Source organism: Rousettus aegyptiacus, unplaced genomic scaffold (assembly GCF_014176215.1).
Source record: "Rousettus aegyptiacus isolate mRouAeg1 unplaced genomic scaffold, mRouAeg1.p scaffold_m13_p_6, whole genome shotgun sequence".
Classification (NCBI taxonomy): domain Eukaryota; kingdom Metazoa; phylum Chordata; class Mammalia; order Chiroptera; family Pteropodidae; genus Rousettus; species Rousettus aegyptiacus.
In genome coordinates, this window is record NW_023416309.1 from 39,445,212 (window position 1) to 39,467,103 (window position 21,892).

At 40.0% G+C, this 21,892-nt stretch overlaps 1 protein-coding gene across 1 annotated transcript; it reads left to right on the forward strand.

Moving 5' to 3' along the window:
- The first annotated feature begins 17,296 nt into the window (after nt 1-17,296).
- WNT8B (Wnt family member 8B) lies at nt 17,297-21,736 on the forward strand. Its single transcript, XM_016124260.2, has 5 exons — nt 17,297-17,326; nt 17,981-18,119; nt 18,970-19,095; nt 19,855-19,997; nt 20,207-21,736. Exons 1-5 carry the CDS (start codon nt 17,312-17,314, stop codon nt 20,750-20,752), a joined length of 969 nt encoding a protein of 322 aa, XP_015979746.2. The 5' UTR covers nt 17,297-17,311; the 3' UTR covers nt 20,753-21,736.
- Nucleotides 21,737-21,892: the final 156 nt, after the last annotated feature.

Genomic DNA, 21,892 nt, shown 5'->3' on the forward strand with positions numbered 1-21,892 from the left:
TTACTGTCTAAAAGAGTCCATCAACATAAATTCCTGGGCTTGAAAAAGAGAGAATAAAAATGACATGTACCTACAATATGCAGTTTTACTAGGTATCTCCATGCAAAATACTTATGGGGCGGGGCGGGGGGAGCATTCTCCACAGTTTCCTCTTATTGAGACCCTTCTGAGAGAATAATCCTTTAGCAACTTGAGAAAAATCTTTTCTTTGAATTTGTTTTTCTTAATCCTAATGACTCCAGAAAAAAATAAAAGAGAGAAAGAGAAAGAGAGAGAATGGGAAAGCATGATACATACAGCCAAGCAGATGGCTATGGTTGTAATGGTGGTCAAAGATACACCATTTGACTTTCCATTTCCAATACATTTACTCATCTGGAATGAATGAACCTAAACCATATTTTTCCTTAAATATTGCCTTCATTTTACTCCAAATGATGTCTCATAACTGGGTCTTGCCCAGTTCTGATCATTTCTCACATGCACACTCTCTCTCTTTGCTCAACTCAATCACCAAATCAGAAAGATGCCCTGGGACACAGAGGTTAACTACAGCTCTGCTGGCATTCTTTAAGAGAGATCACTACCTTTCCTCCTTTCCAAAGAATTTAAACAGAATTGATTTCTTTTCTGCAGTAGAGCAAGAATTTATCTGAACACTCTGGGTTTTAAAGCAGTTTTGAAATACATCATCCCTTGGTTCTCTACACTTATACTTTTAGAATAACTTTTCTATGGCTCTTGAAATTTCATCTGATAATGACACACAGAACCCTGATTAGAAAAGGCTTCAGTTATTGGAGGGAGATCTTCAAATCCATATTCTCACTAGGCATCACTGATAACTAAAATGATTGTTCTCTGTATATATGTGCTACAACTTTTCAAATGTACATTATGACCAGCAAAATACACACTCACCTAAAAATTATTGAATTCATGGTATTTTGTTCTCATATTAAGTTTTTGTTGTGTTTTCCCCACTAACAGTTACAAAAAGAACAAGTGCAATCAAGTGAGGAGCCACTAATCTGTCACACCAGAAAGGGATTCTCATTCTCCCAGAGATTGGGAAGCTCTCAAATTCAGGAAATAAAGTCAAGTATGAAAATTCCTTTGGAATCTGGAAAATGATATACCAATAAAATATTTACATACCCGATAGTTTCCCTCGTTATTAAAAATCCATTGCCCATTAAAAAAAAAAAAAAAAAAAGCTTGGGATTTGGCAGGTAACTCTGAGAAGAATTAGGTTAGCAGCTGCACTGTAGGAAGTTCTTTTAAGGGCTTGAGACAGGATCAGAGAAACTTAGTTCCCAATTTTGACATTGATTTCCTCAACAACTTGAGCCCTGTGTTTTTCCCTTCACAGTCTCTATTTCTCCTGACATGAATAATAATAATTATTATTATTACTATTATTATTATTATTATTTACAAAGGCTATGCTGTCCTGGCAGAAGACACTTTATTACAGCTTTTCTTAGAAAACCAATTTTTATAAGTGGTAAGGAGGATGCTCTGCAGTGCATCTTTATTTGTGTGTGTATGCATGTGTGTGTGTATGTGCACCTGTGCGTGTGTATGATAATATGACACAAAGAAGGGTCTCCTTTTTGTGATATTATATAGATGTAAGTGAGGTATAAAAAAAGGACCAGAAAAAAAAGAGTTTCAATCCAAACCCTCTCTCTTCCATGAAAGCAGTTTACTTTTTTTTCCTTTACCCAGCTGGGACAATCAGTTTAATATTGCTCTCAATTGGGTAATACTAGTCTTTCTACAAACTATCATAAAATCCCCCTTTCCTGGGCTCCATTTACTCTTTTCTATTTCTATCGGAGAGGCAGAGGAGAACTCAAGAGAGCTTAGAAAGAGAGATCAATACAGTTTTACTTAGGATAAACTCTCATTTTTCAGAAAGCAGATTTTTTTCTGAGGTGACTAGGTTAAAAGTTGGGGGAAACTCTGAGCTTGATTCACATAAATAACATTCCTTATTGTCTCTCATTCGAAATATACTTACACTCCAAGGGCCTCTTGAAAGAAACTGCCATCCACTCTGGACAGACTCACTAATCTCATTATAAGCCAAACTTTTATGGTTTGTTTTTCTCAATCTTTATTGTAGGCCTTTGTTATTGATCATATCATTTCCCTGTATGCTTCTTAGGTCAGAGTTTTTCCAGGCCAAGAGAAATCATATCATAAGGGGATCATTTAAATTCCCCATTATCTGACTTGTCCAAATTCTTAATAGGTTTTTTTTTTCCCAACTTCAGTATCTTCCAGTAGCAGCACAGTATGAGGCTATGTTCCAGTAGTCTCAATAGTTCCTGTAAGTAGACCAATAGTTCAATATTCTTATGCAGCTCTAAAGATGAAAATCATGTGTTTTCTAGGCCAAGCTAAAACCATCCTGCATAAGGAAGAATTTCTCCTTCATTTAAAACTATAATTCTATAATTCTCCTATATATACAACTGGATATGGATAACAACTGTAATTTTTAATAAATATTTCTAACAATAAAAAAAACTCTGTAATTCTCTTTGCTTGCATGAATCTCAGTCCTTTTCCTTTACTCAGGCTCTTCAGGTTTACCTTATCAGACTTTGAAGTTTCCATTCCATACCAATATCCAGAATAATAAATAGCAAACCAAAAGATTGGCCATATTATCCTGTCTGGCATTTCTTCATGTCAATCCAAGGTGTCTGGTAAAACCCAGCTTGCATAAATTATTGCTTAAGGAGAACTCTGTTGTTTAATTTTATATTACAGAAAATTTTTTTTTGCAGAGAACACCATAAATAATGAACTCCCATAATTCAGCTTCAACAGGTATCACCCCTTGGCTAACCTTGCTTCATCTATACTTTCTGTAGCATTTTCAACTGCATGTATTTATTTCTCTTAGTCTAAATCTTCTAAATACTACCACAGTTCAAAACAGGAGAAAGAAAGATAGGAAAAGGAATTCCCTATCTTGTGTCCAAGAATTCTAGACCCAGTAATTAGAGTGAATTTTGGGAAACAGCAAACCTGTATGACTGGGGGAAAATCAAGAACACAAATTAGTAAAAAGAGAAAATTCATTCAAACATATAATTGAATTTATTTAAGTTTGACCTGTGGCTGGTTAGAAAAAGCAACAGAAATTGATAGTTGGATGAGATTGAGGAGAAAACACTTTACCACCCATTGTATTTAGTTCCATTAAGTAGTGAAAATGGTACCACAGTGCCAAAGCCTGTCAATTTCCCCACCCTGAACTGTTCACCTAGTTGTTTTATAGAACAATTCTTAGAGTTACCATGTACACCGACTTTCTTTATCCTGCATAAACTAGCATTGCATCTATCAGTGCAACTGAGAACATGAATCTTTTCTAAAGTTTATACTACAAGGACCAAAGTAACAAAATCTGAAAACAAAGCAAAATGCTCTGGTCCCATAATGATCCTGGACGAGAGTCCCGCGATCCCGGGCTTTTTCTGGGAACAGCGGCTGGAGCTGTTCCTTAGCAGCTTTCACTTAGAAACCACGGAACAGAAAATGAGTACAGCTTATTCCCAGTTAGAGTCCTCATTTAAATGCTAAGTGCTGAAGTGCCTTTTTTTTTTTTTTTTTTTTTTTTTTTTTTTTTTTTTTTTTTTTTTTTTTTTTTGTAGCTCGGTGTTTCTCAGCAGAGTTTGCTACAATACAAAGAGAAGGAAGGAAATGAGGACAGGGAAAGACAGTGTATCGCTCTATAAAATATCCTGGAATACAAATGACATTCCAGTTTCAGGGGAGCAGATTATCCCTTGAAAATCTGTGATTTGCTTGGGAAAGAATCTGCCCGAGATTGTTTTGCAGAGACCCACAATACAAAGTTGTCCTGTGAGCTATTACAGGGTCTTTGCCAGTAGTTATTTCTCAAGGACTGGATTTGAGATAATGCGAGATTTTAATATAAATTTTAATATGAGGACTACTATTAAAACTGACACATCTACTTAACTATTTTTAGCCAACTGGTTTACAAGACTGTTTATAATATATTTTAGGGTATTGTATTATAACATAGAAAATTCACATTTATAAAAAATGTTGAGAATTATTTATGGGGCTAAAGTCCCTTTGAGGAAACAGATGGAGTTTAAATCAGTGAAATGGCTACGAGAATATGACCCAAAGCTACACATACCTTAATTTTTCCTTGTATATGCATCTTGAAAAAAGACTTCATTTAGCCCCAATCTTTACTGCATTTCTTTCTCTCTTTCCTTTCAATGTCACACTCTTTCAGCGAGGCTATACTAGCTGTTGTCATTTCATAACTCACTATAATCTGGCATCTGTCCCATTGTCATCACCTTTGTTCCTTCTTGACAAATTCTTAAAAAGGAGAAAATTTGTCTTTGTAATTCTGAATACTTCTGTTTTCTTCAAGACTGTAAGTATCTCGTGCCTTCTACTTCCTAATCCTTCCCCTAGCTAAATAGAAAAGAGCTTTTTTCCAATTAGTTATATGTTACAGTGGATAAGAATCAATCACACTGTTCACCTATGGGAAAAAAAATTTGCATTTTAAACTTAACTCTTTCTAATTGCAGGGTGAATTGTTCCTGGATTAAATATCCTTGAGTATTGTCAGAGGGGGTGTTGAAAAATTTTGGACCAATGGGATATTATTTCACAGTTATTAGTAAGGCCTGCCTTCTCTGTAATTGTGTGTGTGTGTGGACATATCTGTATGTATGTGTTAGTTCATGTGTTCTATGGGTCATTTGCTGTAGCAGATAGAGAGAATCACGAGGAAACTTGCTCAGAAAGAGTTCTTTGGTCTGTCCCTGGCCCAAGGCATCTTGCTAGTTCCATGAGGTAGAAAGCTGGCTGTCAGACATTAATTCTAAGAGAAAGTTGGTTCACTGGAACAACTTCTAGCTACAGCTCCAGACAGCTCCCCTGCTGTGGACCCTCCTCTTAACCTTTTACTCCTTTTCCCCTGTACTCTTTCTGCGCCAAATCTCCAGAGGGAGATCTGTATCTACATTCATTCACTACCATTTCTCCTTTCCCCTGGGCGTTCATCCCAAATTACAGTAATTACATGGTCTCTTCTGAAGTAGGCCAACTAGAGCTTCATGACTCAGAGACTTTTTATGGACTTCGAGAGGTAAGATTAAAGGGTAGGGAGACACCAAACCTATTATTCAAACTTGTGGGAAAAGTGAAGAGAGTAGGAACAAAATGGAGTATCAGAGGGCATTGAGATGAAAGTACTGGGCATTAAGAAAAAACACCAAACTCTGCAGATTCATTTTCAGAAACTTCACTTTTAAAAATATGTGTGGGGAAGGGAAAAGGGTAATCCTAACTTAAATTTAAACTACATCAGCCTCTGGGGCTCGAATGTATCCAGGCACACTTGGCGAACTAGTTAGGCTGGTCTGTAAGAAGCTTGCTTCATGAAACTGAGTGCTTCCCCGGGAAGGAATTCTTAGACTGAGGGGAGAGGGAGTCTGGCACACAAACTGGGCCTAGGGACAAGGTCCTAGTCATGCAAAAGAAGAGAAGTCTAAAGATAGATAGCATAGTGCTTGGCACTACTTGGTCCAGTGCCCATTTGTGTCATAGGCTATATAGAATCAGGCATGTGTTCTCATCATGATGGCTAAACTGATAACAATGTGGTGTGTCACAGACCACCTTGTAGGTGGTGTTTGTTTGGAAAAACACCTCCAAAATAGAAAAAAAATGGTTGAAACATTGGATAGTGATTTAAATCCTTCATCCATCATTAGACATAACTGACAGAGAACGGGAATTTGAAATTTTCTGTGAACTTCCAAAGTTGGTAAAATAATAATAAATAATAAAAATGACTAAAAGTTTCTTCAAATGGTATTAAGTGAAGAGAAGCTTTAAAAATTAGAGTGTATGGATTTAAAATGTTAGGTTGAAAAAAGACAAACAAAAGAAACTTGGAGGTTTTCCAAGAGCTAAAAGAGAAGCTGTGGCATTTGTATTTGGGTTGATCCAAAGTCCCTCCCCTCCTGTACCAGTTCCCTGGGAAAAAAAATTTACTGGTGACCAGGCTGATTATAGAATAGGCAATTTGGGGGACAGTATAGCCCATAAAAGAAGCTACATGCTGAAAGATGTGGCATTTGCAGAGTTATAGAACCCTAGATCAAGAAATTTTACACTATGGTTCAATTATAGCCACATTATAGTCACCGAGTTGCTGCAAGGTCGAAGTTTCCTAGAGCAGAGACACAATGGGAAAATAACAGAAAGTGCACAGGGCTCTGCTTTAGTGGTTACCCACAGCCTCAAAACTACTAATGCATCTGTACCTGTTGTTTAAAAATAGTTGGAAAGATATTTAGTAATGAAGAGAATAGGAAGGATTTAGACACACATTAAAAGGAAGGAGAAAGAAGTTATAAATGTTGATATTAGAGGAATTGTGCCAGAAAGTAGCGAAGACAAGGACAAAAGGACACGATTTGGCTAACCGACATAGATGGGAGTGACTTACAGTGAAATGTTATTGTGAGATCTCTGAATAAATGATGGAGATGGGGGGGGTGGAGAGAGAGTCGATTGCTCTTCCGAATTCTTGCTATTCATGGATTAATTTGGGAGAAGGATAAGATGGCATTAGAAGCTTGTAGGAAAAAGAATAAATCAAAAAATGAATTAAAGACTCATTTCAGGATTAATGACAAAACTGTGCAGGTGGTCTGAGAATGGAAAATAATAGCTATGGTATTAAAGGCTTCCACAAGTGGAGGTAGTTAGAATTTTTCCTAGAGGATAGATGGCCCTTAGACAACACCTAGAATCTTTGCAGGTATATTCTACTCCTCCCCTCCAAACATTTTATTCTTGGTATAGGTAAGATGGGCATAAATGGGTCAGCTGTAATTGCCAGGAAGACAGTCTATGATACCGAGAAAAACTTCAGGGAAGAAAAGAGATCCACAATTTTAGTGCCCAGCACAGAGACCCAGCCCCTCAGAGTAGTGACCAGTGAAAGCTTTGAGAGATACAAAACCAGAGGCACTATATCCAGACACAAGAGAAGAGAATATCCACCAGTTTGTTACTGTTGCAGTTGGACCAGTCATTTTCCACAAGACCGAAGCAATAATTTGAATCTCTGGAATTGGGGCCCAGGGATCTTCTTATTTAATAAACTCTCCAGAGAATTCAGGTAATTCATTTTGATTAATTTTCAAATGAGCTTAGCATGTAAGGGCAGGTCAGGAGAACTGCGGGCTCCAGAAGTTTATCTAAATGAGTGACTAAATGAGTGAGTCTTCGCAAGAGAGCGCTCGCTCCAAAGAAGAGATTAGAGAAGATCCAGGAATGAAGCTTGTCACTTGACTTTGTTAGCAAGCCCCCAGGTTTCAGTCCACTGAAGGGAGCTGGAGGGTGACTAAGAGGATATTATAAGCAATAACTGAAATAACTTTTTACTAAAACTCTTTAAGACTTTTGCACACAAATGGCAAGTAGAAAAGCAAAACTCTCAAGGAGGTTAAAGGACATTTGTCTCATATTTTAAAAAAATTAATAGACAATTTTTATTAGAAAAGTTTTGGGTTTACAGAAAACTTGAGCAGAAGATAAGAGAGTTCCCATATGTCCCCTCCCTCTCCCTCTTGTCATTAACATCTTGCATTAGTGTGGTACATTCATTTGTCCTCACTTTTTCAATGCATAGAATCTAGTGTGAGCAGCAACAGTCTCCAAAATCACGCCCAGGAATGTGGTGTTCCTCAGACGGAGCAGAGCCTATCCCTGGCAGATATGAGTGCCTGGTGGACATGGAGCAATGGAAGAATAGAAAAGCAGCAGAGACAATGTGGTAGTTACCTGGGCTTGTTTATGAGTCAGACCTCCAAAAAACACTTAGCGAGAACTTTTCAGGGATCAAGATTCCTGGATTAGCAGATGGGAATAAGAGCAAGGGAAATATGGTTGTAGAAAAGCACAGCACCGAAGGAGCAGATGCTCCAGAATAGACCGACTCGGTTCCAGTTCCGGCTTTACCACGCAGCTAGCTGTGTGTTGCTAGCTATAACCACTCCATGTTATGGTTTCTGTGTGTGTAAAATGGAAGATGGGCAGTATCTACCTCATATAATTGTTGTGATAATTATGTGAGCTTAAAACATGTAAAGTACTTGAAACAGTATTTGGTGTACACAAAACAAATGCTCAGTGAATAGTACAGTAACTACCCTATGGGGTTGTTATATAAATTGAAAACAATGATACAGGTAAAGCACTCAGAAGAGTTCCTGACACACTCAATAAATGTTAGCTATTATTGTGTGATAGAAATTAAATTCTATATGGTGTCAGTATATATATTGGAAGACTAACAAAAGGAGAAGAGACAAAAAAATTTATTTGGCAGTGTAAAAGTAAAACTACAGTTATTTATGTAAATTGCTTGCCACTTATGCCTAATTACTATAAAGGACAATAACAATTATACCTAGTATTAAGTATGTCAAGTAGACTTGCTAAAAGTTGTGATTATAATACCATCCTCTGTGCACATGTACTCAATGCTCATTGTTGCTCTTGTATGATCATCTGCTAAAGCAGCTCGGTCATCCGCTCACAGTGTTAAAAAATTAGTGGGAACACTGGCTCGCCACAGACTTCCTTTGTTTAATCCTCCCAAGTCTTTTTTCAGGACTCATTACTCTTAAATTTTCTATTGCATCCTATGATGCTTCAATCCTTTTTTCAAAACTCTTTAATTCAATGTTTTTATAGAGTACTTACTATGTTCAGGTGCTATAGTAGGAGTTGGAGGGGATACAAAGGTAATTAAGCCAGCCTCACTTATAGTCACAAAAAAAGGAATATAGGGAAACCTTGATATAAGGCAGAAAAAAGTTGCTGTGAGGCTTCAGGAATGCTGACTCCACCTTTGAACTAGATATTTATTTGAGAATATGTAGGATTTTTACATTATAGCTTTATTCAGATATAATTCATGTACTGTAAAATTCACCCTTTTGAAGTGTATAAATCAATGTGTTTTAGTGTATTCACAAATTTGTGCAACCCTTACCACAAGCAATTTTAGAATATTTTCATCACTCTAAAAAGAAACCCCATATCCATAAGCAGTCACTTCTCATTTCCCTCCCCTCAGTCCCTGGAAGCTGCTAATCTACTTTCAGTTTCTATAGAATTGTTAATTCTGGAAATTTTCATAAATAGAATTACACAATTTGTGGCCTTTCGTGTCTGGCTTCTTTCATTTAGAATGATATTTTCAAGATTCATCTATGTGGTAGCACATATCAGTGCTTCGTTCATTTTTTTATTGGCCAAATAATATTTCATTGTACAGATATACCAGATTTTATTTATCTGCTCATGAGTTGATAAATATTTGGGTTATTTTTATTTTGGGCTATTATGAATAATTCTGCTATGGACACTTATGTAAAAGTTTTTGTTGGACATGTGTTTTTAATTCTCTAGGTGTAGAATTGCTGAGCCATATGGTAACTCCAGGTGTAACCTTTTGAAGAATTGCCAAACTATTTTCCAAAGTAGCTGTACTGTTTCACAATCCCACCAGCAATGTATGAAGGTTCTGATTTCTCCACATCCTTATCAACAGCCGTTATTATCTTTCTTTTTTATTTTTGCTTAATGGGTATGAATTCCCATCATAATGACTTATGATGTTGAACATCTTATTATGCACTTATTAGCCATTTGTATATTAATAATATACAAATAATATCTTTGGATATTCAGATCCTTTGACCACTTTTTATTTGGGCTATAATTGCTCTTTACATGTTCTAAAAATAAGTGTCTAAACAAATATATAATTTACAAATACTTTCTCCCATTCTGTAAGTTGTGTTTTTACTTTCTTGAAGTATGAAAGTTTTTAATTTTGATGAAGTCCAATTTATCAATGTTTTCTTTGGTCACTTATGTTTTTGGTATATGTACAAAAACCACTCCCTGACCCCAGATCATGAAAACTTAACACCTATATTTTCTTCTAAGAGTTTTATAGTTTTAGCTCTTACATTTAGATCTATGATTGATTTTGAGTTAATTTTTGTATATGGTATGAGGTGTGGGTCTGACTCCATTCTTTTGCATGTAGATATCCAGTTGTTCCAGTATCATAGATTGAGAATACTAATAAGCAAGTTTTGACAGAACAAAAGCATAGAGGCATGAGTGTGTTGTTGTCCATGAATAGCAATTGGTTCAGCTGGACCAGAGGGTTGGACAAGGAGTGATAGCTGGAAAAGGATGTAGGATCAGATTACAGAGGATCCAACTTCATTCTTTTGCATGTGGCTATCCAGTTGCCTTGAGTGGCAAGAGTTGAAGAACTACTACGAAAGATCCTTGAGCAGGATCATGTAATTGGGCCTTCAGAGGACTGATATAGCTGCAGACTATACGCTGGATTGGAACAGGGTAAAAATTATAAGTAGAGAGGTTAGTTACTAGAGCTTCTGCAGTAGTCTAAGTCAGAGACCACAGCTGTGACAGTGAGAGTAATTGAGACAGTGAGAGAAGAAGGAGAGAACTGGTATGTGAAAAATATAATAGAGATTAAAATACACACAGGTCTTAATAACTGACTGGATGGTGAGAGTGGATTGAGAGAGATCTGGGGAAATAGTGGTTCCACTAACAAAAATAGAGTAGTCAGGAGAAGTGACCAGTTTGGCATGGAAGATGAGTTAGCTTTTAGAGATACCGTCTTTACAATTTGAAACATTACCAGTCTAACATTCATTTGGAAATGCAGCCCTGGATCTCAAGATAGACGTCAGGGCTGGAGGTAAAGACATGGGAGACATTTTATAATCATGGTAGTTATGACCATGGGCATGAATGAGGAATTCTCTCCTATTCTCCCATCTCTCTAGATACCTGCTCCTTTTCCTCAAATGATACTTCTTCCTGCTCCCACCCCTAAATGTGAGTTCCTTTGTTCTTTCATTCAACAAATTTTTATTAACTGCTTACTATCCCCAGGCACTGTTCAAAGCACTAGTAACACTTGAGGAACAAAACAGACCTCCCCCCCCCAAAAAAAATATCTGCCATAATGAAGCTTACAGTCTAGTGGGCGAAGGCAAAGAATAATAATAATGAAAAAAAGATGCAGAACATGGTGTTCTGATGATAGAAGTGCCACAGAGAAAAATGATGAAAAACAGAAAGAGGATGAAAGGTGTTGCAATTTAAAATAGGATGATTAAGGACAGCCTCAAGGAGAATGACATACTTGATTAAGAGGCTCCATGCAGGTGAAGGAACAGGATGTGTAAATATCTGAGTAAAAAGCATTTCAGGCAAAGAGGACAGCTAGTGTAATGGCCTGGAGGCTGAAGAGTATCTGGTAGGTAGAGGAACAACAAAGAGACCATGAGGCTAGAAGAGAGTCGGGAGAGGAGAGTAGTAGATTAGGCCAGAGGTATAGCTGGAGGCCACATTGTGTAGGGTTTTATAAACCAGGATAAGAATTTGGCTTCTGCTCTATGTGAGATAGGAAATTACTGGAGGATTTTGAACAGAGAATGGAAAATTCTGATTTATATTTTAAAGGGATCGGTCTTTAAAGGGATCAATCATTTTGAGACTAAAATGTGGAATAATAAAGGTGAGAGCAAGTAGATTACTTAGTAGGCTTAACAGTAAACCAGGCAAGAGCAAATGATAGCTTGAACCAGGGTAACAGCAGAGAAGGTATTGAGAACTGGTTAGAGCCTGGATATATTTTGAGCTGAAGCTGGCAGGTTTGATGACAGAATGAATACAGGTTGTGAGATATAGAAAGTAATCAAAGATGACTAAGATTTTTGCCTAACAACTAAAAGGAACTGTCCTTTACTTAGACACAGAAGACTGCAGAAGGAGTCGGTTTGAGATGGTGGCAGTCAAGATCAGGACTTCAGTTTTGGATGTATTAAGTTTGAGGTGCCTATTAAACAAAATGAGATACAAAGAATATAGCTGGATATGCAGATCTGGAATTCAAGAAAAGGTCTGAGAATAGTTGGGTGGGTTCAGGAAGGCATAAACCCTTTGAATGACACCCAATATGGGTAGTATCATCAGCAACTGTGCATCTGGGGAATGGGAAGCTTGCTCCTCCGTCTAGGAGTGCGCTGCATGTACCAAGCTCTACAGAGCTGTCTCCATTTGCTAAACAAATTTTGTATCTTCTATTGTTAGCACCTTTCTTTCAATTGTATAATTGTCCCTAGATGGTACTCATACAAACACTTGAATTCCTTCTTCTTTGGCTCTCTTTTTACCTTCTAATATCACACATTCGCTATGCTTTCTGTGACCCATATTATATTTTACCCCCAAAAGAAAATCTTGCCATTGCCTCATGAATCAAGAACAAAATCCTCTTCCTTGGGTACTCACCACAAGGGCACACAGGTTTTTTTTTTTCATTGAGATAAATCGACATATAACATTATATTAGTTTCAAGTATACGACATAATAAATATATATATGTACACACACACACACACATATAGTGAAAAGATAGTTGCAATAAGACTAGCAAACATCTGTTGCAAGTCTTTTCTCAATCTTTTGAGAAAAAGAATTGGTATGAATGAGTAAGACAGCCATAAAACCTTCGATCTTGTCCCATAACGGGTGACCAATTAAATATTACTGATTAATCAATTGAACTAGATAAATATATCATACAAACCTTCGAGGAAAGAAGAATCCTCTAGTATCTCTGCTCATCACTCCTTGTGATTCTAACTTAGTATCCTGTCACAGCAAGTTTCTTTACCCCAGGCTTATGACAAAGCTTTCTCTTCTCTGCCATTCAATTTTTGTTTCATTGCTTTGTCCTCTTTCATGATACTACCTGTCCTATGAAATGAGAACTGTCTGGCCTACTAATGTCCGAAAGACTTTGAAAGTTATTCCTAACATAAAGATTGTCCTTCTAAGACAAAGGGCCTACCTGATTTTTCTGACACCGGCCTTTCAGGATCAGAAATTTATTTGCAAACCTAGAATTGCTTTGATGACTGTGAATTCATTTAAATAGTGTTGAATGTATTTTTGTACTTTGCTGGTGCTACCACCCCCAAGAGAGCAGTGCTTTTTAGTTGACTTAATTTTGCCTGCCACGCAAAATTAAGTGAAAAGTTGGCTTTAGTTTTGTTAGACTCTGTAGTCTCTAATGATTTTCTAAAATTCTATTACATTTCTTTCCAAATCTTCATTATCGTCTCTTATATGGCAGCCCCCTCCCCCAGTTTATTAATATTGTTTTTCAAAAACTACACACATTTTAGATGTTGTGTGTGTTTTGTGGGAAGAGTCCCCCAAGCTCTTTTAGCCTCTGACAGGAGACTGAACTTTCTCAGTCTATTTCATTTCCAATCCACTTTCTGATAATGGCTGGCATCTTATTGGCCTTTAGCATTGTGGGGTACACTAACTTTCATGGAACAATACAAAATGATCCCATGTTACTTTCTTCCATTATAATAGAAAAAGAAAGATAATAGGTAATATGCTTGGATTAATTTTTAAATGCCTATATTGAAGTCCATTTGCCAAATCTTCAGTATTGAATTTTTATTTTTATGTATTTATAGACTCACAGAAGTTTGCAAAGAAATGTCCAGGGAAGTCCCACACAAGCCTCCTCCAGTGTTAACATCTTGCAACTATAGTACAATATTCATAAAGCTTACTCAAACCACCAGTTTTGCATACACTCATTTGCGTGTGTATATGTAGATATATGTATGGTTTGATGCAATTTAGCCACATGTACAGCTTTGCATAATCATACCACAATCAAGACACTTAACTCTACCAACACCGCAAAACTCTCTGGTGTTATCCCTTTATAGCTACACCCATCTCCCATCCCTAACCCCTGGCAACTACCAATCTATTCTCCAGCTCTGTAATTACCTATTCCACAACTGCTACTTAAATGAAACCAAGCATTATGTATCCTTTTGAGATTGGCTTTGATCACTCAGTATAATTTCCTTGAAGTTCACCCAAGTTGTTGTGTAGTTCATTCCTTTTTTTTTTTTTTTTTTTGGTAAAAAATTTTTAATTTTTTAATAATTTTTTAAAAATTTTAGTTTCAAGTATACAGTACATTGGTTAGGCATCTATATAGTTAGTAAAATGATCCCACCAGCTGCTCCCTCCCTCCCAACCCTCTACCTAGCCATTACATTAATGCTAACTGCATTCCCTATGCCATGCTCCCCATCCCTGTCACCATCCATCGGCTCTAATTTGTACTTCTTTAACCTGTCACGACATTCTCCCATTCTCCCAGCCTCCCAAACCCCCGTTCCTTCTGCCCATCATCAAATTGTCCACTATATTTGTGAGTCTGTTTTTGATTCATTTGTTTTTACTCCTTAAATTCTACATATAAGTGAAATCATATAGTATTCATCTTTCCCTGTCTGACTTAAATACCTTCTAGGTCCATCAAAGCAATATATTTTTCTATCCCCTTCCTTTTCATATATAGGGGTCTTGTTTTCTTATCCTTTCAGTCACTCTGTCTTTTGGTTGGAACACTTAATTCTTTTCCATTTAAGGTACTTATTGATAGAAATGTAGTTGTTACCATTCTTTATTCTTTTTTTTTTTTGATACATGTTTCTTCTTCTTAAATAAGTCCCTCCAACATTTTCTGTAATTATGGCTTGGTGGTGATAAATTCCTTTAGTTTACTTTTGTCTGAGAAGTTCTTTATCTGTCCTTCAGCTCTAAAAGATAGCTTTGCTGGATAAATTATTCTTGGTTGTATATCCTAGGTCTTCATCCTATTGAATATATTTTGCCAAGCCCTTCTGTCCTGCATAGTTTCTTTTGAGAAATCAGCTGTCAGTCATATGGGTGTTCCTTTATGTATAGTTATTTGTATTTCTCTTGCTGCTTTTAATACTCTTTCTTTGTATTTAAACTTTGGCATTTTAATTATGATGTGTCTTAGTGTGAATCTCTTTGGATCCTTGATTTTTGGAATTCTCTGAGCTTCCTGGGGCTTTATGTCCATTTCCTTCACCAGGTTAGGGAAGTTTTTCATCATTATTTCTTCAAATAGCTGCTCAACATCTTGATTTTCTTCAGTTACACCGATCAGACGAGTATTTGGAGCCTTAATAGTGTCCTATATCCTCCTAAAATTATTTTTATAGTCTTGCCATCTTTTTTCTTGCCATTCTGATTGAGTGTCCTGATTGGCTTTCCTGTCCTCTAGAAGAGCATGTGATCCTCTTCTTTATTCACTTTATTTGTTCCTTTGTTTATTCCATTGACTATACTTCTCATCTCAGATATGTGTTCTTCATTTCAGACTGGTTCCCTTTTATAATTCCCATTTCCACTTTTATGTTTTTTATCTCTTTGTCGAAGCTCTCACTGAATTTATCTACACATCCCAAAAGTTCATTGAGCATCGTTATAACCAGTGTTTTGAACTCTGCATCTGTTAGATTACTTAACTCCATTATAACTGGATCTCTGTTCTGTTCTCTCATATGGTTTCTGCTTCTTTGTCTTCCCATTTTGACTACCTTTCTGTGTCTGTTTTCTATGTACTAAGCAAAGCTCCTAAGTCTCCTGGTCTTATTAGTGTGGATTTGTGAAGTAGGTGTCCAGTGGCACAGTCCTAAGAGGGGATCAGCTGCAGGCCAAATTTAGCCCAAGCCTCTACCCCTCCAGGGCCACCTGTTAAGATTCGGCAATCCATAGATGCTATGTTTAAAAGCCACACCAGAGATTGAGGCCAGCTGCCTCCCCCAGTGTGAGTCTCAGCAAGGAGCACTTGACTCACTGAGGATACACCTGGGTGGGGCTCGAGTTGGGGGAGGTGGGGTTTCAGAGAATCCTCTCGGCGGAGTGACCTTTGTTATTCAGTTTGATGACGTCACAGCTATGGTGGCTCTGTGTCTGGTGCACTGGTAAGGGGGAGGGCTCAACAGGAAACAATGGATACCACCAGCACTTCTGTACTGAGCAATTCTCGCCTCAGTCTTCACTCCAACAATGTCTCCCTGTAAGTCCCTGGTGTTCCCTGCACACAGCCAAATCAGCACTGGTGCTCAGAGCAAGCAGGTCCATCGTCTTGGAAGTCCACTCCCGAATGTGGCCCCTTTAAGAGGCGTCTGCCACTGCCGCATCCTCCATCTCACTCAGCCACTTGGGACCAGGCAGCCCCGCATCCTCACCTCATCCTACCTTCTGCCATTCAGTATGCTTTCTTGGATTTCTCCATAGTTGTATGGCTTGTTCATCTAGATCCAAGGCGATTTTTCCTTGCTGCTGTCCCTTGTTTCCTTCACAAGTTTGATTTGGTCACCAGAGGGACGAACAGAGCCTCTATCATCTACGCTATTCCCCCACCCTAGGTCATTCCTTTTTATTGCTGAGTAGTACTCCATGGTGTGGAGCACCATAGTTTTTTTTAACTACTCACTCTTTGAGGGACATTTAATAGTTTCCAATTTTGAGTTATTATAAATAAAGTTGCTATGAGCATATGAGTACAAGTTCCCGAGTAAAAATAAGCTTTCATTTCTCTGGGATAAACGCCCAAGAGTAGAACCGCTAAGTCATCTGGCAAGTCCATTTTTAATTTTGAAAGGAACTGGCAAACTATTTTCCAGAGTCAAAGTGTTTTTGGAATTTAATTATGACTCGATCCCTAGAAAGATATTTCACTGTTTACCTCTTTCTGGTTAGAGAACTATCCTTCTCAGAGTCCAGTGGACTCAGAAGGACCTGGATTCAAATCCTGCTTCAATTACTTATTAGCTGGATGAGCTTGAACAATATATTTAACTTTTTCGAGTCTCAGATTCCCTATTTGAAAAATAGGGATAATAATGCCCAAGATAGTAAGGCTTTGACAAGGTCAACATGTAAAATATTGAGAGTAGAGCACCTGGTACACATTAGTGAGTTAATAATAGCTCTTTCACCCAGGCAAAATGATGGTAAAACATTACCATTAACATTTTTGGTATTTTAAATTTTAAAAATCCAAAGGAAGCATATTAGCTCCTTTGTCCATATTCTTCTTTACTAAACGAATTATCTATTGCAGATTCCTTATGCATAATTTTTCCTTGGCAAATTCATTTTCCCTTTCTTCCTATTGATTATATTTTCTGAAGTAATATTTACAACTCTTGGCAGCAGAAATGAGTTGGCGCATCTCCGTTATGCTCTGTGGTTTTCCTCTCTTCTAGGTCAGTGAACAATTTCCTGATGACTGGTCCAAAGGTAAGAAAAAAGTTCCTTTGATTTATTTGGATTTCACTAACCTTAGCTTCTTGATGAAGGCCAACAGACAGAAAAAAAATGATGGCACAGAGAGGGTTAGGGGCATACTCCGAACCATACAGTAAACTAGTATCAGAGCCAAGACAAGAACTCAGGACTGTTGATTCTGAATTTACGGCCAGAATTTCCAGAGCCAGAAAAGTCAACAGCCTTTCACAGTGTCAGGCTACAGTCATACAGCCTTCTCAGTGCAGTGGTGGGATGCAGTTTTCCATCTTCAAAATGCTGGCATTTTACTATATTGTCTCTAACAACATTTCCAGTTCCAAAATGTTTTTTTCTAAGACAGTAATGAGATGAGAACAGCTGAAAATTCATGAATTATGTAACCTGGGATAATTTCGAATAGTATAGTGAATAAAAAAGCTAGTGAGGTCTATTGTTTGATAAAGTGAATTTCATTCCTACTTCTACCATTTGCTAGCTGTGGGACCTTGGGCAAGTCAAATGAGACAGCAAATTTAAAGCGCGTACTCTGTTGTTATTTTGGAGGGATGGGAGAGTGAGCAGGAAGAGCAAGGCTGGGCATTTTAAGGGCAAATGTCTCCAAGTCCAGCTACTGAAGTCAGAATTTTGACTCCTGTATCTTTGCAGGCTTACCTAATCTACTCCAGCAGCGTGGCAGCTGGTGCCCAGAGTGGTATTGAAGAATGCAAATACCAGTTTGCCTGGGACCGCTGGAACTGCCCCGAGAGAGCCCTGCAGCTGTCCAGCCATGGCGGCCTTCGCAGTGGTAAGGAAAGCCTCGGCCACAGCTCCCTGGACCCCCTGGCCACAGGTTAGAGCCCCACTCTCCAGGGATGGCCCCCTGCCTTCCCTAAACCCTTATTCCTCACCTGGTCTCTATTCTCAGGTCCTTTCTCTCTCTGGGATCTTCTCTGTTCCTCTTCCCTACCTATAGAGCTTTTTACTTTTTTCCCCAACACCTTCATTGCTCAATGAATGGACCTTGCCTTATCCCCAATCCTATACCATCCCTGGCCTCCTGGTTGGCTAAAGCCTTTTCCACAATATAGATAACATCAAGAGGTCGGTAGGGGCCATAATTCTTCGTGCCTCTTAGCCCCTTCCTTCAGCAGGCTCAGCAGAGAGGTACAAGGCAAGTAAGAACTGACTTGGAGACCAGATTCCCGGGGAGAAGATAAAGAGTGGCCATGCCAGTAAATGAAACAGCTGCCAATCAGAAGTTCTTCTCAGAACTAGCTGGCACATGCCTTAGTCTTCAGTGTCCCAGGAGGAAGTGGGCATGGGTTCTTTACAACCTAACTTTAGATTCATCTCCTCCTCCATTTCTTCCTCAGGCTCTTTCCCCTCTCAATCCTTTCCAATCGTGCATGTCAACGAAAATCTAGTCACCTAATCATAAAATGTGTGACCTGAAAAGATAGGATGGGAAAGAGTAAGGCTGAGACCAGAGCTGGCATAGACCCTGGAAGAGAGTGAGATAAATTATAAAGGTGGGGAAATAGGATAGAGCTGGGAAAGGAAAATATACTGATTATATTAAAGGAAGATAGCATGCCTGATATTTCTTTGGGTTGCAATCCCTCCCTCTAACACATCCAGTTTTTGTTTCCTGCCAGCTAATCGGGAGACAGCATTCGTACATGCCATCAGTTCTGCCGGGGTCATGTACACTCTGACTAGAAACTGCAGCCTTGGGGATTTTGACAACTGTGGCTGTGATGACTCCCGCAATGGACAACTGGGTAAGTAGTGATATTGGGGGTGGGTAGGGCAGTCCCACCCTTAAAGAATGAAAAGCTTGGTGGGTAGCTGGGTGGGATAAAGAAGAGTTGTATTCTTTCAAATCTGAAGAACAGGGCAAACCAGTTTAAGGCCAAACCCTACAGGGACAAACCCTACAGGGACAAACCTCCCACGGGGTGGTTTCCTTAATTTAAACACAATAATGATAAAAGAACAACGCTCCCTGAGGACAATCTCTCAGACGCAGGGGAGGAGGACTCCTTCTACTTGTCTATCTCTGTCTCCTTTCCACTATCTCCATTGTCCTCTCCAATACTCTCTGCCCTCTGGCTCAACTTCCAACTTAGTTGTTAAATATTATTTAAAGTGCTCCTCTCTGTCCCTCTCAATGCTCGCGCTTTCCTCTCTCATCTTTTTCACGCCATTCTGTCCCTTCCGCGAGGCAATCTCTGGCCGAGCACGTGCACACTCTGCCCGAAGGCCAGAAACTCTGCAAGCAAAACGGTGCACCGGCACCTTGTAGAGAATCCACTAGGCAACTACTTACGCCATGGAGCCCTGAGCAGCGGATTGGCTGAAGATGGACGTGGGCGCGCAAAAAGGCAAAAACAAATCTAGGCTGAAACTAATCTGGAGAGAAGGCACTCGCTCAAACTTAATCCTTCCCCATCCCAGATCCCCTAAACCCAATTAGAAACAGCAGCCCAGGTGGGTCCGCTAGTCTGCTCAACGCCCTTTCCTCCCCTACTTTTTTCAAGGAGGGCAAGGCTGGCTGTGGGGAGGCTGCAGTGACAACGTGGGCTTCGGAGAGGCAATATCCAAGCAGTTCGTCGACGCCCTGGAGACAGGACAGGATGCCCGGGCTGCCATGAACCTGCACAACAACGAGGCCGGCCGCAAGGTGAGATCTGCAGGTCCTGGGGTTAGGCAGATGGCTCCATCCATTACCAGCCCTGGGTACCGACAGCTCTTTACTTCATTTAAATTTGGTAAAATGAAGTACTACAGCGGCTGGCCTCGCAGACAGGCTAGATACCTGGCAACCCCCCAGAGGCAGAGACTCCCCACGTGCTTAATCCCTTGCCCGCTCATTCCCGGCTCTCCCCTCAGGCGGTGAAGGGCACCATGAAACGCACGTGTAAGTGCCACGGCGTGTCTGGCAGCTGCACCACGCAGACTTGCTGGTTGCAGCTCCCCGAGTTCCGTGAGGTGGGTGCGCACCTGAAGGAAAAGTATCACGCAGCTCTCAAAGTGGACCTGCTGCAAGGTGCTGGCAACAGCGCGGCGGGCCGCGGCGCCATCGCCGACACTTTCCGCTCCATCTCCACTCGGGAGCTGGTGCACTTGGAGGACTCCCCGGACTACTGCCTGGAGAACAAAACGCTGGGACTGCTGGGCACCGAAGGCCGAGAGTGCTTGCGACGCGGGCGGGCCCTGGGCCGCTGGGAGCGCCGCAGCTGCCGCCGGCTCTGCGGGGACTGTGGGCTGGCAGTGGAGGAGCGCCGCGCCGAGACCGTGTCCAGCTGCAACTGCAAGTTCCACTGGTGCTGCGCCGTCCGCTGCGAGCAGTGCCGCCGGCGAGTCACCAAGTACTTCTGTAGTCGTGCGGAGCGGCCGCGTGGGGGCGCGGCACACAAACCCGCGAGGAAACCCTAAGGGTCTCCTTTCCCCACTCCTTTCCGCATTTATCATTGGCTTCTTTTAGAGACTCCAGTAATAGAGGAACCAAGGGAATGGGGATCCTGCACTCCCAAGCCAAGGGATTCCGAGAGAGCCGCTGCAGTCTTTGGAATTTGTCACCCAGTTCCCCTGCGCTCCCCTGGAGCCGTCTGTCCGATCCTCACTACCCATTATTAGGTCTGAGAACAGTTTTAAGCTATTGATCTTCCCCGGACGAGGATGAGAATAGACATTTTCCTCTTCTTTTCTTAGCTTCCCTAACGCAGGACCTAGCCTATGGAGCTGTAGAAACAAGAAGACCCCTTTTCAAATATTCAAGGCGCGCGGGTAAAGCCATGGCTTTTTTTTTTTTTTCTTACCCCCAGCCCGTTGTCTGCTGCCAGATCTCTACCACAGCCGCGTCTTCTACAGAGCTACCCCTGTGCTTATTCCCTGCCAACTGTTGGTACAGACTCCCTGGCAAACTCTAATGCCTCCTCTCCCCTCTCCCTTTCCTTCTTTCCCTAAAGAGAAACGCAGAATACTGATCCAGGAAGAAAGCATGTTTGGGGGGCCTAGAGGCAGATGTTGAAGATGGGGGTAGCTTGAGTGCTGTCTTGCTGAAAACCAAGGATGCTACTCATCTTTGTCCCACATCTCTAATGGACTTTACCAGTAGGGCAATGACCTTCCTAGACAATCATCCAAGGTGCTTCACATACCCACAGTGTCTAGGAACTATATAAGGTCAGATTACCAGTCATTTCCTACCCTGTAAAGTAACCTTCTCCCTCTCCTAACCTATTTCCTCCTAGCAATCAATTTTACCTCTTCTCCTTCCACAAGGGACCCTACCTAGCTCCTCTGAGCCAAGATTGAACTCAGTAAAGCCAATTTTCCATTCATACCTTGGTTTGTACCTCTAAAGGCAGGCCATAAGGAAAGAGGAGATGGGACCCCTTCCTGTTCACTAACCTGGTTCTCAGGCAGAATTTAGGAGCCTGGATGCTTTCCTTCAATTAGTAAACTTCCTGCAATGAAACTTGCTAATAGGAAGTTCAGTACCTTGAATCTTTAATGTATTGCAGTCACTGTGATATGTACCTTTTTCCATATCACGGGGGAACGCAGGTAGGA

What these genes read in the sequence shown, in the direction of transcription:
- WNT8B (XM_016124260.2), top strand. An exon ending in CCATGGCGGCCTTCGCAGTG is followed by an intron (nt 18,120 to 18,969) that starts GTAAGGAAAGCC and finishes GTTTCCTGCCAG; the next exon opens with CTAATCGGGAGACAGCATTC. An exon ending in CTCCCGCAATGGACAACTGG is followed by an intron (nt 19,096 to 19,854) that starts GTAAGTAGTGAT and finishes ACTTTTTTCAAG; the next exon opens with GAGGGCAAGGCTGGCTGTGG.